A 17,778-nucleotide genomic window follows, 5' to 3' on the forward strand; every position below is an offset into this window, starting at 1 on the left:
GCAGAGCTGGGAATTGAACACAGGCCTCCTGGGCCCCAGTCCAGTGCCTTAATCACTATCCCTCCTCCTGCAGGACCTGGTTCTGCAGACAGAGGAGAACTGGGATCCCCAGGGCTGTCAATGCAGTGATTTAAGTCATTTGGCATATAGCCTCTCATCCAAGTCCAACCCATTTCACAGCCTTTTAATGACGGTTTCCCATTTACTATTATTGCTTGTATTACGGTAGCACCTAGAGACCCCAATCATGATCAGGGCCCCTTTGTGCTGCGTACTATACAACCACCTAGGAGGAGCATCCCGAAGTGTGTGTGTGGGGTGGGGAGGGGGTAGAATTGCCAGACAGGGCCCAAATTCCCCATTTACCTGTCTGGTATGATGATGTTCATTAAATCGTGCAGATCCCTCCAAGAGGTGTCATATGAGGTTTCCTGGCCTAACAGATACCAGATTAAAGCTATCACTTTCCATTTTCATTACTGATGCATAGAAGGTTGGGGGAATCCAAGTTCACATCCTGGAAAAAAAACCAGCCATCCTCCCCTGTATCATTTTCCTCCTCTGAGTTGACTTGAGGCCTTTAGGTATCGCTTTGACTGCAGCTGACCTAGTGAGAACTCTAAATCCATGTCAACCAAGGACCAGAGCTTGCCGCACCTAGCTTGATCTTTGCTCTACCTACATGTTAACCTTAGGCTGCAAAGGGAGAAAACTGACCTCATGAAAAGAATGATGATGCTGGAAAGACATCTGCCAGCCTCATCACCGGAGCCCACTAGAAGTCAATGGGGCTAATCTGAGTTACATCCGCTGGGTATCTGATCCCGAGACTTTATCTCTGGGTGCCAGCAAACACGGAGCCTACCAATTCACCAGCATCTGGATGTTATATGTAAAACTGGGTAAAATTTTCAAAAACACCTCAATGGTTTAGGAGTCTAAGTGCTACTGAAAGCCCATGAGACTTGGGTGAATTTGAAAATTCTATTAGCTTCCCTTAGTTTTGTAGCTTCAGGCTGGTGCATGGGTGTCCACTGGAATTTGATCTCAATACCTGACAACTTTGGTAAAGTTCAAATCCAGATACAGGATCTAAATTCAACACATACAATATTTCCCATATTTTGTGCTCAATCCCATCTCTAAAAGGGGTCAGTCTACCTCTGGATTCATCCATCCTTCACCTCTATGAAAATTTGGAATTGGATCCAGGTCTGAACTTTGTGGCTGGAGCCCACTTCTACTGAAAATCAGAGAGCTTTTTCTATGGTATCAGATTAGATCGGGTAACATTCATGTCCATAGCCATGTCAGGATGCAGGCACACTGAGTTACTACTCCAGCCTTTTGCCTCAGGAGACCCAAGTTCAAATCCACATACAATCCTCTTGACTTTCATCCTCCAAAATTGAATACAAGTCCAGGGACTTCTATTTACTTCATTTTACTTTTATTTCAGTTTACTTCATGTAAACTGGTCCACGTATGTGAATCTCTTTGGATACCATATGACTTTCTTCCCAAACTCCAGCTGAACCTTTCTTAGAAGTCCAAAAATATCTGGCTTAGTTCCTCCTCCTCCTTCCCCAATTATTCTTCATTTTGCGTGTCTACACTTCTAAGGAGAGGACATGGAAGCACAAAAATGTTGTCAGGATGGCTATTTTCATGAAAATATGTCTGGAAGGTGGAAATGCACATTCCCATGAGATTCCCGGCCCACATTTTCAGAGGCTGCTCAAGATAATGTGCCATCCTAGGCAAAACTTCAGTGTCCGCCCCATTCCTCGTAGGCCTAAGGTGGCAGATTGGGCCCAGCTTCCCCTCCCTCATGACCCAGGGTGACAGGAGCAAATCTGAGTGGTATTGTGACCCCATGTACCAGGTCGCAACACCATACACTCAAATTTGGCCCAGTCACCCCTCTGTTATGATGAAGGGGCAGCCAGGCCAAATCAGCCACTCTAGATAATTACCCAAAAATCTGCTGCCCTAGGCAGCTCCCTAGATTGCCTATAGCTAAACTGGCCCCTGCCTGTTTGCAAACAAAAGTTCAGAGAAACATATGAACTTTTGGATGCTCATCTGAATGGACCCTGAAGTATGAACCTTTTAAAAATTGACTCATTGTGGGGGAATCCAGTTTTGGTACATTTAGAAACCTCTGCCACTTTCAGGAGGGGTATAAAATACCTTCAAGGAAATGCGTCTTCGAGACATGATGGCAAGGGAGCTCTCTGGAATGAAGGGATGTTTGTGTTTTACCAGCAAGGAACCCGAGGAGAGTCTAGAGAGGAGAAAGAATCAGGTTGGATCATTTTGTGACTTGGTGTACCATAGTTACTTCTCGCTCGTGTATCAAGATGGCATTAGCCCCTTTCTAAGGGGGTAGCCTGCCTATCTGGAACCCTTACCCCAGGGCACCCCTGGTTTCAATGACCTGATTATTCTCGTCTCCGCCAGCCATGTCCTACTTCTCTGTCCTTTCAGTCCAAAGCTGGAGGATCAGAGCATGCCAGCGATAAAGATACCATTCTTCCTACCCCTTGGCCTTCCGTTCCTGCCCTTCAGCTCCGTCTTAAACCTCCCTCCGCCCTGGCCCCACGCGCGTACAGCTTTTGGGACGATCTAGTTTCTCCACGGAGATGATGCGGACTTTTTCCATCCACCTCATTTCTGAGGAGGGTGGGTGGCGGGAAGGGACCGAAGCTTACAGCATTAACAGATCAGGGTCATGTACACCACCATATGTCACAGATTAGCAGGAGAGCTCTGTTAAGAAGCCTTAGGCAGTTCTCCCATTGCAGCAGCGTCCAGCATCCTGAACTAAAAGTGGGGAGCTCGGACAAGGAAGGGAGCATATGAGTTTGGGGCTACTTCTGACACAGTTCTGACGGATTTCACGGAGCGATGTAACCTCCCCTTGACTCAAATTCAGCACTGAGGAATCAGGGCGAAACCTTCCTTTCCTTCCCATTTACTCCTTCAGTTTGAGTGTGGGTCAGACACACTTTTTCTTGCCACTCTCTCTCATGCCATCTCCAGACCTTCTCTTTTCCAAACAGCCACCTCAGATCATGCACCAGCCTCTCCAGCTGCTGCTTGATTTGTTGTCTGTTCTCCCTGCCTGGGTACAGTTCTGAATAGCACCCAAGCAGGCATTTACCAGGCAGACAGGGATGCTACCAGCATTGCAGTCACTGGGGACAGCCTGCACCAAGTTCCAGGGGAGTCAGTCTACAGTCGGTAGTTTTTTAAGCGGCTGGTGCAAACAGTATTTTCCTCTTCCCAGCGGGAGTCAGGCCGTCAATTCTTGTACAGCACCTAGTACAATGGAGCCCTGACTTAGTTGATGCCTCTCTAGGCAGTGCTGTAATATAACTGCTAAACAATAATAACGCTCCAGTGCTGTGTCCACCCAAGTCTACTAAATGAACCCTTGGTTGGCTGTGGAGCTCCATGGCTTTTCTCCGCCTCAGGGTTGAAATAATATGAGAGCTGGTTCTTGTCACTCTGTTTCCACCATCTGCAATACTTTACAGGAAGGCGCTCAGCCAAGCACGGAATGCATATAATGACCATGCTTGGGAACAACAGGGTTTGAACCCTGGCTCTTCAGCGCTAAAAGCACAAGCCACTACTGCTAACGGAGCAACTCCTTTAGCTAGCAGCTGTAGTAGACTCATTCTCCTATAAACTGGGACACTAAACTGGGACTCGGACTCATGCCCGCCTCAATCTGGGTGACACATACAATATTTCATCCCCGATGCAAAAATAGAAAACAGCCCAAGAAAAACAAAACACAAATAATTAGGTATTTAGTGTCCTGTGAAACCTGGTGACATGTTTCCCCATGCTTAGATATTATGCTGATGAGCACAGACAGACAAACATATATGGATATAGGCAGACAGATATGCCAGCTTTCTGCAAAATTAAATGCTGACCCACTGTAGCTGCAGTTTCTGGAATGAGTTAAAGAGGCCAGGAAAGGCCCAGCTGGGTTAATTCAACCATCTTATTGCCTAGCCATGGCATACTCGTAGACGAGACAGGTTCTTGCAGGGCAGTCCAGATCAAGGAGTGGAAGCAGAGCCGAAAAGACCTGAGGACTCCTAATTGGCCAGTATGTTGTAATGAATTGTATACACCACCTAATGTGGCTAGCTGAGCCACTCTGGGGAAAGGGGACGGGCTGGGAGGCCACCACAGTGCTTTCCCCTCCCCAAGCCTGGGAAGGGAAGCGGAGTGCAGGAATGAAGGGAGGCACCACTGGGAAAACGGGTGACCTTTACTGCACCTCCAGGGAGAAGTGGGGGCCACTGCAGATCAGGGGAGTTTTGCCATTGACTTCCAGCAGGCAGCAGGATCAGGCCACTTGGGTCTGTCAGAGACAACAGGAGTCATCTACTGCCTATATCAGTGGTTTTCAACATGTGGTCTATGGACCCCTGGGGATCCGCAGACTATGCCTAAGATTTCCAAAGGGGTCCACGTCTCCATTTGAAATGTTTTAGGGGTCTGCAAATGAAAAAAGGTTGAAAACCACTGGCCTTAAATAAAGTGTTCTCGAGGGTTACAGCGCGACGGGACTGGGAGTCAGGACTTCTGGGTTCTATTTCCACAGCTGGGAGGATATGTGACCTACTGGTGGGAACTGGTAGGACTGGGCATGGCAGTCAGGATTCCTGGGGTCTATTCCCAGCTCTGATAACAATTCATTGTGATGACTCAATACACCCTGATTTACTCATCTGTAAAATGGGGACAGTGATACTTAACTGACTTCACAATGCTCTCCTGTTCCTGACCTGGGAAGATATGATCCTTCTACAAATGACAAACCGGAAACATTTTCATTAAAATTCAGGTTACAGACTGTTTGGCTCAAGGGGATTAAATATACGAACCACCCCTTTTAATAACATATGTGCAAATGCATGCTTGGGACTTTGACGTGCTGGGGGTTCTGCACCTCGGTCATGCGCACGCTTGTTGGCATGTATCTCTTTGAAGACATGGTCCTCAGAATCTCTAGGGCAAAATGACATGATAGGGCAGGGCATGGGAAAGGGGCTATAGAGCTTTTCACTTCTAAATCACTGGTTTGAATCAAGGCCAGTTTGGAAATGCTTAGAGATTTAGCCATGTGGTTCTGATCCAGATTCAAACTTCTGTAAAATCTGAGAAGGTTCAGAGCTGGAGTTCTGGTTCAGATCCATCTGTCATGGATGATCCCAAGCTACAAAGTTTGGATTCGGAGCTGAACATGCCCAGGGGTTCTGGTTCAAGAACCCAGCAGGCAATGGAATTCATTACCCTCTGGTAGCTGTTCCTCCAGGAGTCTGTGTGGAATGAGTCAATGGATCTGACTCCATGATATCCTTTTTTAAAAAAGCTCATCCCCCAAAGCAGGGCAGGAGCAGGGTGAGGGGACAGGGTTATACATTCAGCCCACCATCCAAAGTGGAAGGAGGAGATATTTCCCAGTCACTGTATCCCTTCAAAGCACTAAGGTTTTCCAAGTGCAGGATCAGATGTTCAATTACATACTTCAGAAACCTAATTGCAACAAAGACCCAGTGCAATCCACCTCCCAGCTAAGCTGCACCAGGGGCTGCAAGAAAGGATTGCATGGAAATGAGAACCCAGCAGAACCATCTGCATTTGTTCTTGCTAGTTCCATTTGGCAGCCTGGCATCGCAACAGCATTTGGCTTACAAAGTAATTCAGTTGAGACGTCAGCCTAGAAACCCCAGTACGTATTTAGACTATAAACTTTTGGGGGCAGGGACAGTCTTTTTGTTCTGTGTTTGTACAATGCCTAGCACAACTGGTTCCTGGGCACAACTACGGCTAGTAGATGCTACCACAACACATCCCAATAAACAACAATGATAATAACTTCCTCCTGAAGGACAGGAGGTAGGCAGGAGCTGGCCGTGGACAGGAGTGGTTGGTCAAGAAGAGCCTTGCAAAAGAAGAAGGCTGGTTGCTTCCCAACATGTGGACATGCCCAAAGCTGATGATATCGCTCAAGTACATTTAATGTTGCAATGTTCCAAGGCACCTATTCAGATGCTATTCTATTGTGAGCCAGTCTGGGTGTGGGTTCAGGTTTGCCAAGCTCTGCGGCTACAATCCAAAATCCAAGTGTTGCTGCTTCAGCCGTCCCTACTATGAGGCCAGAACCTGCAGTGAGAGGACCTGATTCTGCTCAGAATCCAGTTCACTATTTTGAGTATTCAGATGTTCATGAAACCCCATACATTTCATAAATTTTCCCATGAACAATTATTAATCTGAACGTTGGAAGGGTGAGAGTCATTGTTTTCTGTCTAAAGAAAAGGAGGACTTGTGGCACCTTAGAGACTTAACAAATTTATTTGAGCATAAGCTTTCGTGAGCTACAGCTCACTTCATCGGATGCATTCAGTGGAAAATACTGAATGCATCCGATGAAGTGAGCTGTAGCTCACGAAAGCTTATGCTCAAATAAATTTGTTAGTCTCTAAGGTGCCACAAGTCCTCCTTTTCTTTTTACGAATACAGACTAACACGGCTGCTACTCTGAAACCTGTTTTCTGTCTGAAGTTTCAGACAGCAAGCCAGTGAGGGAGCAGAAAAAATACCATGTGACTTAAGTGACCAACCACACACAGCAAATATCAAATACTGAACAGTCCAAGCAAGCAGATTACAAACAACCCAGCAGTCAGAAATTGCTTTTCCAAATTATTTGCTGAATATTGGCAACTAACAAATACAACTGCAGAAGCAAAAACAATTGCAGGTAAAAAATACAACTGCAGAAGCAAAAACAATTGCAGGTAAAAAATGACTCCACATCCCCTACACTAACCACTAGACCCCCCCCCCCCCCTGTGGAACAAAGCCCATTGTACAGATGGGAAATTGAAGCACAGAGAGAATAAGTGACTTGGCCATGGCCACACGGGGTGTCAGTGGCAGAGCTGGGAATTTAACCCAGGTCTCACAAGTCTTAAGCCAGTGCACTAACTCCCGAACCATCCTTCCTCTCAAATAATTTGACCAGCTCACCTTCTTAGCTACTGGGCAGTCACAAGGGTTACCATTTACATCGAATTCAAGTGGGTACAGAAATTCCTTTCCAATACTCCTGTCTCTGTTCTACCGTTCTACCCACCTATCATTCTTTCATGGTTAGCACCTGTCAATTTATCGCTCTGCTCCTGCCTCACCTCACTTCCAAATAAACCAAATTCCTTCAAAGATATTAAACACTTAATGGAAATTAATACGCCTTAAGGCAGGTTTTGGGGCCAACTAGCTGCTTAGAGGGCGCTTAAACCATCAGCCCCTCTCAATCCCGTTGTCCTTGTCATACAAACTTAGCCTAGACCCTAATCCGCCCCTCCCGCCCTCACTCCCTCCTCCACTCCCGCAGAAGTGGGCGAAGGATATAAAAACCCCGATGGGATCCTGGCGCTGCCAGCTCTGGGATGTAGATGAGGGACAACACACCAGCTCTGCATTCTCTTAAGGATTTCTGTTGGGGGTGGGGGGGATTGTTTTTTACTGAGGTCGACAATAGAATTAAATTGGTTTTTAAAAAAGAAAGAAACAATTAAATAATAAAGAGCAGCTGCTAAAATAACAGAAGGATGAACGGAACAGAAGGTATCAATTTCTATGTGCCGCTCTCCAATAAAACAGGGCTGGTGCGGAGCCCCTTTGAGTACCCACAGTATTACCTAGCTGAACCCTGGAAGTACCGAATCGTGTGCTGCTACATCTTCTTCCTCATCTTCACCGGGCTCCCCATCAATCTCCTCACCCTCCTTGTCACTTTCAAGCACAAGAAGCTGCGGCAGCCACTCAACTACATCCTGGTCAACCTGGCCGTGGCTGATCTCTTCATGGCTTGCTTTGGCTTCACTGTCACCTTCTACACGGCCTGGAACGGCTACTTTATCTTCGGGCCTATGGGCTGTGCCGTGGAGGGCTTCTTTGCGACACTGGGAGGTAAGAGCTCAGCGGCGGGAGCTGAGGATGTTCAGGGAAGGGGGAATGATGCATGCGCTTGCCTGGATGGAGGAAGGAGGAGCGAAAGGAAGGTCTAGTTTGCCCTGGGTTTATTTCCAGTTGGAAGCATGCCATCCAGGCAGATGGCTTTCATTCAGTCTGTTTCTCCTCACTGAAAAATTCTTGGCTGCACTAGTGGGCTAGACACTGCACGTTTCAGCACGGGCTAGACATGCAAGTAATTACCCAGGGTTCCAGGCAGGTTTGTACAGCCCGATGCTGCCGCAGATTCACTGCTCTGGTGACACTGAGCTAGCTATGACATCCCCTAATTGCAGCGTAGACATGCCTTATGTGGCATCAGTACATTATGCCACTCCCGGAAGGGTGTGTTGCATTGTAATGCAAAGGTACCACATGGTTAAACGAAACGGCCATGCTACATCCTCACACAACAGTATGGCACAGTGATTTGAGAACCAGCCCAATGACAAGCTATGAGCCATGCCCAAAATAGATTGGGGACTTTTAAAAATTGTTCTGGAAGCCCATGTTGACTGCAACCACACCAGGAGTTTCAGAAAGGAGGCAATGAAAAGAAATCAGCCCAAGCCGCAAAATTCAGCTAAGGATCTGGGACCCAAAGTTCAGGGGTGTTTGAATTGGGAAGGGCTGGGTTTGAGCCCATCGCTAGGGTCCACACGAAGGCAAGCACATCTTGAGATTAATCTGGAAACTGCCATGGTCTTAGCAAGATCCTCCACCACTGTTTAGAATGAGCCCTGCTGAATTCTGTGTGGAAGCCCTTCCCAGCAGGTCACTCTCAACACTCATTGGCAGCCTGACTGAAAATGACTCTTCCTTCCACGGTCTGACCTGGAGCTATCGGGCTGAGGTGGCTAACGCATGTATTTGAGCATCTGCAGTGCTGCTGGGAGCACTCATGTACAGAACTGAGCACCTGAAGGCAGATGCCCAGGTTTGAGTACTGCCCCCTAATACGAAGGCTTTCACCTCCTGGGCTATGCTAGTCATGTCAACCCGGCCAGACATTAGTACCACATCAGAGACCAAGTCAGTGGCCTGCGTCAAATGGGTGGGCCTTTATCCCCTGACAGGCAGCATCACAACCAACATTAATTGGGCCCCCTTATTGGTAGCCTCAGCAGAAGGGTCCAGGACTAAAAAGTCCAAGAGACTGAAATTCCCTTAGGGTGGTTCTTTAGAACAGTGCCTGGGAAACTTACCCCATGTTGTTCCAGTTCCGTGGAGAAGTGGAAGACATCGATAACTAGGGCTGTCATGGGGAATACAAAATAATGTTTGGTGCAACAGCAAGAACTCCAGGAGCATGTAAGCTTGCCCCAGGTTCCCAGTGGAAGATGCTATCACGGTTATATAAAACCAGTGGTCCAAAGCAATGCATCTTACAGCAGCGATGCTGCAGTTTGGAGCAAGGACAGGTTTTTTATACTGGAGGAAGGGCAGGTCAGTATTTGGGAGGAGAAGGAAGATCCGATCAGTCTCAGCGAGGGACAGAATGACCCCATCTGTATTTGGGAAGGGAAAATGAGTCTCCTCTGGGCTAGAGATGAGGAGCTTGGTGCTTATGGAAGAGGAGGAAAGGTCTAAACCTGGGAGCAGAATGAGGGTTAATTGTGTATCAGGGAGCTGAAGGAAGATATGGTTGCTCTCAATAAGAGTAAAAATGACATGGTCAGTCTCAAGGAGTGGAAACAGGATTCAGTCTATATTTTTGAGCAGAGCTGCAGTGACTATCCAGCGGTGTTTTCAAACCCAACTGATCTGACCGCACTCGTGGCTCTTTGATCTTTCACTCCTGCAAGCAGGGTTGCGATCAACTCTCCGTGGCACAACCTCTTGCAAAAAAAATCTATTTTCAAGCAACATGAATTAATTTTACATCTCTGTGCTCATCCAACCAGCAAAGAGAGATGATACCTGCGGACTTATCCGGCCAACCAAACACAGCTCAGAGAGCAAATTCTTGAAGGGAACAGTTTGCAATCAATGCAAGGAGTTTTAAAAAAAAAAAGGCTAAAATTTCACTGGGTAATTTTCACTCCTAAATACATTTGAGGCAATGGGGATATTCCTGCTACCAGGAAAAGAGGCTCAACAAATCTGGTCTATGCCAGGGATTGGAAATGGGGCCAGGTCTATATTAGGGAGCAGAAGAAGGGCCACTTAGTGTCATCACTAATTCCTTCAGTAAAAAGGCCCCATCTCTGTGCCTGACAACAGCTTCTAACCTTTCACGCTCTTTCAGGCCCTCTGTCTTATCCAGGCTTCCCATTTCTACCCAGCAAAGAACAAGGAGAGTCTCAACTGTGGGGGGAAAGAAAGAAAAAAGTTTATGCTAAAGGGAAGCCGCAAGAGCTACCGTTCTTCATGAAAGCTGAACAGAGGGTGTAGCTATCAGCGGATGAGCACATGCTGGGGGCATTAACAGGCTTATGGCACAAGCTAAACACTCATAATCCCCTAAGGTTTGATTATCCTTTGATAAATAAACACACCAGCACCTGCCCAGGCTCATTCTCCTGCAGTGGGAACACATACCAAATACCCATTTAGACTCTTAGAGCCATCAGGACAGGTTCAGACATGGTGCAAGCGAGGGTTCACGCCTTGAGCCGTATTTCCTCACACCAGGTCAAGACTTGGCCCATTGACTTTAGGGGATGACAAATGACCAGGGCCCTAAACAAGACACTCAGACTCAAAAGGCCCTTGGGCTCTTTATATGGCCATTTTGGGGGCAGACTCTTAGGCACTCTAAAGGCAGACTCTGCTCAAGCCACAGTGAGATGGGGAAGCTGCAGGGTACCGGATCCAGTTCAGCCCTGTGACGCAACTCCTGGTTCTGTACTGTACCCACCAGACCATCCTTCCCCTCTGTTTAGATAAGAGCAGGTTTAGACAAGTTCTTGTCCCCAATGTCCTTTAACAGCTCACTCATGTTAGATTACTCTGTCTGTCTCTTTCTCCCCCAGGTCAGGTTGCCCTGTGGTCGCTGGTTGTCCTGGCCATAGAGCGTTATATCGTGGTGTGTAAGCCCATGGGCAATTTCCGCTTCTCTGCCACCCATGCCTTGATGGGCATCAGTTTTACCTGGGTCATGTCCTTTTCCTGCGCTGCTCCACCCCTGTTTGGCTGGTCCAGGTGAGTAATACGAAACACAGACAGTATTTACACCATCCGGACAAAGACCGCTATCTAAATACTCGAATCCCAAATACCCAGGTGTCCCCCTGTGCATGAGCCCTGGAAGCACGGAAGCAATTATGGAGCTGAACCTGATCTGTGTATCTTGGGTTGATACTGGGGTAATGCCATTTACTTAAATGGACTTACTCCTGATTAATGCCAGCGCTAATGAGAGCAGAATCAGACTCTGTGCTTTGGGATGCTTCCTGAAAATGTAACCTCATGCATCTGGGCATTACAAGCTTCCTCACACAGCTCTGCCAACGCACCTCTATCCTACCCGACAGCCCCCGCTGCTATTCCTGTCCTAGACTCCCCACATACAGCGCTGCTAAGGCACCACCTCAGTCCTGATCTTCAGCATCTCCTGATAGTCCAGTCCTGGGTTTCACCCCATCTCTGCCAATGCATTTCATTCTGGCCCAACATCACCACCTGCTATTCCATTTCTGAGTCCCACACAGAGTTCTGCTGGGACACCGCAATCCCGACCTGCAACCCCTTCCCTTGCTGTTCCAGTCCCGAAAGCTCTCTGATCAGCCCAACCACAGGAAGTGAGAACTCACCACAGGAAGGGCAAATACAGACCTACATATTCTTTTCTTGCTACCGCAGAGGGGAAATGACGAAGGAGCCCAGGCCACCAAGCAAAGGGAGAAGAGACTCTCTGTACTTGCTTGTGAGCAAGGAGGAAGCACGGTCTGCTCATAATACAATTGTCTAATGCCATAGGCCACCAGCTGCGCTCCGTCGAACAGCTGTGTTCTCCTCCGGGGAGCCAGCCACGCACACACTTGTCCCCATTCCAGCAGTCACTGCAGACTAACCTAGCAAGAGCAGAATTCTGAGTGAAGAAAAGGTAGGGGCCCAATCCCGCAATGGCAGCTCCCGGGGCTAATCCTTACATATAACAGTAAATCCCAGTTAAATCAATGAATTAAGATTAAGATTACACATGGCGTAGACCTTATTGTTTCAAGTTGAGCCCAAATATCACATTGGCCAGGAGCTGGGTGGTCAGGACTAAAGCACAGTATGGGAAGCCTCTGCTGTATAGACTCCATGGATAAACACAGGACTTGAGCATTAAGGAGGGCTGTCAATCTGGTGTCTTTCACATGAATTCACTTGTCATTTCCCCTCCAGCACAGGCAAAGCAACTGCCCTCGCCACAGCCCTCCTGCTGCACAAATTTGGGACCTGATCCCGAAAAAGACTTACATTTACTCCTGGCAGCAAACCCATTGAAGTCAATGGGGTTACTTGCTTGAGTAAATTTACTTACGTGACTCTGCAGGGATCAGGACATTAGCTATTAAAAGTAACAAAGCTGCTTTTGAGTCATAGGAACCCAAAATCTGATAAACTAAGAAATATCAGAGGGGTTTTTAGTTTGGACCCCCTCCCCGCCCCCCACAAATCTCTCTCTTTATGGAAAAGCACTAAAGAACTGACTAGGGATGAAACCAATAGGATGCTGCAGAAATGTAACCGGGGTCCATTTAGCTTTGCCCACAACCCAAGCTCGACCCACAACAAATATTACTCCGAAGTCCAATGGGAGTTCATAGAGGACGAGATCCATCCTATAGGTCTAATTAAAATCAAAATCCTTCCTATAGAATTTTACAGCAGGGAAAGAATCCTCTTTTGAATTCTGTAGGCTCCTCTGAAAAGCCTATGGAAAGAATCTTATTCTACTTTGAATTCTACAGGCAAAAATTTAAACAGACGCAAACGATAGGTCCATCAATGGCTATTAGGCAAGATGGTCAGGGACGCAGCCTCTCAGCAGCAGGGAGTCCAGGACGCCTCAGAGTTCATACCTGCACTGAGCCATAGTAGGTTCCCCGTCGTCTCTGCTCCTCTGGAGAAAGAACAGGTGGCACATGGCAGCCAAATGCTCAGCTGTGTAGGGACGGGAATAAATCGCCTGCTCCCCGTGGGAGAGAGTGTCTGTCACAACAAACTGATGTCTACATGTCCAAGTGCAATGTGTCAGCGCAGAGCAAACGGCAAACATGCCGCCTTCTCCTGAATGAATCGCCGCCCCTGCATGATCCTCTCCCGGGCTGCATGGCCCTGGGGCACGGCAGCTCCCGTCACCCAGAGGAGCGCAGCAGGCTCACCAGAGCCCCATGTGGAAGCATGCACTTCTGCCTCACACCAATATGCCAGAGGGGTGCATTGGCAGAGCTGGGCACGGGGAGCCCAGGATTTGAGCAGGGGGTTGGACTAGATGACCTCCTGAGGTCCCTTCCAACCCTGATATTCTATGATTCTATGATTGGCATTGCAGAGGGTGGGAGCTGCAGGTCAGGATTGAAGGGCATGGGCTGAGAAATTTGGAAGGAGCACACACAGTGCCTGGCCACAGCGCCATTGGCTGGTGCTATCATTCTCAGAGGCTCCAGGAATTGCTAATGCAGCACCGTGGCTACTCCGTGCCTGCCGAGTGATCCATCGTGGCGAGGTTTGCCTCTGTGGCTGTTCTGCCTCTACTTCCCCGTCATCCAAGCCCCTCTACGAACTTGCTTAGGCTCCAGTGACCTTCTGAGCTCAATCTCTTCATTCACTCTTCCCCCGTTCTCCCCCGGCTAGCAACAGAGTTTATCCAAAACCAGAACTCAGAAGTCCAAACGCACACAAAGTTCCCCATCTTCCCTTCTTCAATGTCCACTCACAGGCTTTACCTGGCTCGGGCTCTGCAGAACCATGCGTGCTCTCTGCAGTGCCTTCTTCCACCAGCTCCAGCACCACACAACCTCCTGTGTTCTGGGCTTCCCTGGGTTACTGCCAGGCTTCCTCCTGCCTCTGGAAGTCTCAGCTACGCTCTCAAACACTCCCTGCCTGCAGGTGCCTGCTGCCTTTTATACTGCAATCACCTGGTTGCTCTCCTGTGGGGCTCATCTTGTAATCAAGGGCTGGCTTAGCCGCAGACTCTCCAGCCCATGGGCAAGACACCCTGCTGCAGACACAGAAACTCTAGGTCACCTCACCAGTTTCAACGCAGCCCCATTCACGGGGGCCCCTGTGAAATGCGCGACCTAACCCTTCTGCTTTGCTTGCTCTCTCACTCCGCAGATACATACCCGAGGGCATGCAGTGTTCTTGTGGCCCAGATTACTACACCCTCAACCCTGACTACCACAATGAATCCTACGTCGTCTACATGTTCATGATCCACTTCATCATCCCGGTGGTGGTCATCTTCTTCTCCTACGGGCGGCTCATATGCAAAGTCCGAGAGGTAGTGTGTGGGTTGAGCTGCTCAGGGTTTGACGAAGAGAGACGAGTATGAGAGGGTAGAGGGTGTTGGTCCTCAGCTGGAGAACAGGCTCCCTGAAGCACAAGTAGCACCATCCAATGGGCAATACAAGCCTGCATGGGTTTGGCCAGGTCAGACTAGACAATCAGAGTGGTCCCTTCTTGCCTTGGAATCTATGAATCGCCCCCGGTGTTAGCTCTGTTCACTCCCCCATCTCCTCTGGAGGCAGGCCCAGGCTTAGCAGAGAGGCAAGAGACAAAACTTCACACCCATAATTTATCAGCGGGCGGTGAGGGGGCTCAAAGCCTCACAGGGGGATCGAAAGCACGGATGATTCTCCGCAAGCGCAAATCAGGGTCACTCGTGTGCCCCTTTCAGCCTCTCCTTTCTCCAGGTAAGAGAGTTTATCGACTGCACTTTATGACTTGGTGGGTGCTGCCTTGGGTGCGAGCCATTCCATGTTCCATGTGTAAATCTAGTCTGTGCTCCAGAACTAGCCCGGGTTCAGAGCAGTGGAGCTAGCCCCTGCCCCTGGATCTCATCCATGTTCTGTGCAGTGGTTAGATCCCCTCTGGGCATAACGCAATACCAACTGAAATGTCTTCGGCCCAGGGGTCAGCCTTCCCAGCAAAGGGGTTCCGACCTGCTCTCTGTCCCCTGACTCCAGCCATGTCAGATATCCAGTTCTCTCTAGCTTGCCTGGTGGGAGACAGCTCAGCACTGTACAATATGCTCCTTGGCTCACTGCCCTCTCCTTCTCCCACAGGCAGCCGCGCAGCAGCAGGAGTCGGCAAGCACCCAGAAGGCGGAGAGGGAGGTGACCCGCATGGTGATCCTAATGGTTCTGGGCTTTCTCATGGCCTGGACGCCCTATGCCTTGGTGGCATTCTGGATCTTCACCAACAAGGGGGCGGAATTCACCGCTACTCTCATGTCAGTGCCTGCCTTCTTCTCCAAGAGCTCCTCTCTCTACAACCCCATCATCTATGTCCTCATGAACAAACAGGTGAGACTCCCAGGGCCAGGCAGAGGAACCCTCCCTGCCAAAGCTGTCCTAGGCTTCCCCCAGAACTCTAAGGGTGCACCCTGAACCTGGCCTATAGCACCCCCTGCTCTCGCAGTTCTGCGTCCCCAGCCAATGCACCTCAGTCCTGACCTGCAGCTTCCGCCCCTGCTATTCCATCCCTGGGATCCCTCTACTCATCTCTCCAAATGCACCTGGATCCCAACCTGCAGCACCCCTGCTACTCCACTCCCTGGGACACCACCCAGCCCTGCCAACCCAACTCAATCCCTCTATTATCCCAGTCCAGTGTCGGTGCTACCAACACACCTTGATCCTGACGTACAGTCTTCTTGCTACTCCAGTCGTGAGCTTCACCACAGCTGTGCAGATGCATCTTCCTCCTGCCTAATAAGCACACCCCTGCTATTCCAGTCCCAGAACAAATTCCAGTTGAATCTGGTATCTGTCGCTTTCTGCCTTAATTTGTTTAGTGCTGCCTATGCAGTTGGAACAGCTGCCACATTTCGCCACGGGGTGGTAGCATCTCTGTAGTGGGCGAGGTATTATATCTAACCCAGCAAAGTGCTCTTTGTCTGGTGACCAGAGGGACGGCTCCACTGGCCATCGTGGAGGTATGTGCTGTGCAAAGGTGCCACTGCTCTCTCTCTCTCCCTTCAGTTCCGTAACTGCATGATCACCACAATCTGCTGCGGTAAGAACCCCTTTGGGGATGATGACGTCTCCTCGACCGTATCCCAGAGCAAGACCGAGGTATCCTCCGTCTCCTCCAGTCAAGTGTCACCAGCATAGACCATGGACAGTTTGAACTTGGGGGATCTGCCACGCTCTGGGATCAAGAAGTAGAAACTGACGCACCCACATACCCTCTGGTCCACGAGCTTGTCTCATGCGATTACTCCCTTGTACACCCATCATCACATATCACACCTGCTCAGGTGTGCACAGGAGAGCCCTCCCCTGTGAAAATAGTGGTGTCGATACTGAATGTGGCCCCACCCTGCAAATAGCTGTGCACATATAGAACCCACTTATGCAAAGGCTCGCTTGTGCAGTTGCAAACCACTTGTGCAAGCAGCCTGCCGTGCAAATATCAATTAATTCTGAGCCCTCTCACGCAAACCCTTGCACGCCTTGCTGCACACACTCACGCAAAGCCAGTACCAACTTGTGCAGACCTTTGCGCTCACTTGTTCATGACCTCTCGCCCTCTTGTGCACATAGATTTAAGGAAATAAAGTGTGATTTAGGTTGGCAGGGGCTGAAGAGTTTTGGTGAGAGAGTGGTCCCAGAAGCTAACCCCTTGAGCTGGGCTGCCCATGCGTCACACTCTGTGATGCAGCTTGTGTCACATGCAGTGAAATAGCCCTAGTGGTAACATACAACAATGGAGGGGAAGTTGTCCAGCACCCTGGTGCTTGATGGGTGTTTTTAGAACTAGAACAAGCCAGCAGCCTCATTTCTTAGCGCTGCTTCAGTCCTCAAGGGCTGCTGCTGTGGCTCCATTTCTAAAATAATACCCCTTTGGGCTCCCATTGCAGAGATAGCAAGATGGAGAGATGTAGTGATGTGACCAAGGCCATAGAAGGGGTCAGTGGCAGAGCTGGGATTAGAAGTCAGGAGTTCCTGGCGCCCATTCTCATTCTCAGTCCACTGGAGTGGACCATGATAGTGGAAGCAGCTGTGGATACCGCGCTCTCCTACCGTTGTGCCAGCTGCATCCTAGCATGTATAACTTGCTGGCAAAGAGGTGATAGCTCTCAGTGGTTAGAGAACTGCAGGACTTTTCAGTGTATTTACCATCAAGCACCACTGCAAATGATTCATTGCAAGAGGGAATAATGCAGATCCTAGAAGACAGCCCTGTAGGTAGAGCGCGGGCAGAGCAAACTCTGGTTTAGCTTTAAACCCCCTTCCTAAAGTGCTTGTGCACGTGTGTGAGCTGGGTGTATGTAGCGACACGAGTATGTGTGAGCACAGACCAACATTGCGTGTGTATACAAAAGTCTACAAGTACATGCCTGCACAAGAACAAGCACCTGTATGCATGCAGGTCCGAAAGTGTGTATGAGAGTGGATGCAGGGCGGGAAGACATCCATCCCTTGCATTCTTCCCAGAGCTTATGGTTCCTGGCATTATGCTCTCTCCTTGGTCGGAAGCTGCAGTGGAACACAACAGCAGTTCACTCGCATGTTTCTGTGGTCTGTAATTCCGTCTCTGCTCCTTACTATCCTCCCCGTCCTC

The 17,778-nt window shown here is 49.1% G+C and overlaps 1 protein-coding gene across 1 annotated transcript; it reads left to right on the forward strand.

Moving 5' to 3' along the window:
- Nucleotides 1-7,649: 7,649 nt before the first annotated feature.
- On the forward strand, nucleotides 7,650-16,325 carry LOC144278256 (blue-sensitive opsin). Its single transcript, XM_077839492.1, has 5 exons — nucleotides 7,650-8,010; nucleotides 11,028-11,196; nucleotides 14,326-14,491; nucleotides 15,276-15,515; nucleotides 16,194-16,325. The coding sequence occupies exons 1-5, from the start codon at nucleotides 7,650-7,652 to the stop codon at nucleotides 16,323-16,325; spliced, it is 1,068 nt and encodes a 355-aa protein (XP_077695618.1).
- The last annotated feature ends 1,453 nt before the right edge of the window (nucleotides 16,326-17,778 follow it).

This window comes from Eretmochelys imbricata, chromosome 21, assembly GCF_965152235.1.
Source record: "Eretmochelys imbricata isolate rEreImb1 chromosome 21, rEreImb1.hap1, whole genome shotgun sequence".
Lineage (NCBI taxonomy): Eukaryota > Metazoa > Chordata > Testudines > Cheloniidae > Eretmochelys > Eretmochelys imbricata.

Excerpts from the sequence above, each read along its gene's own strand:
- LOC144278256 (XM_077839492.1), top strand. The coding sequence starts at position 7,650 with ATGAACGGAACAGAAGGTATCAATTTCTATGTGCCGCTCTCCAATAAA. Across the intron at positions 8,011-11,027 it reads CTTCTTTGCGACACTGGGAG|GTCAGGTTGCCCTGTGGTCG; the intron begins GTAAGAGCTCAG and ends TTTCTCCCCCAG. Across the intron at positions 15,516-16,193 it reads ATGTCCTCATGAACAAACAG|TTCCGTAACTGCATGATCAC; the intron begins GTGAGACTCCCA and ends CTCTCCCTTCAG.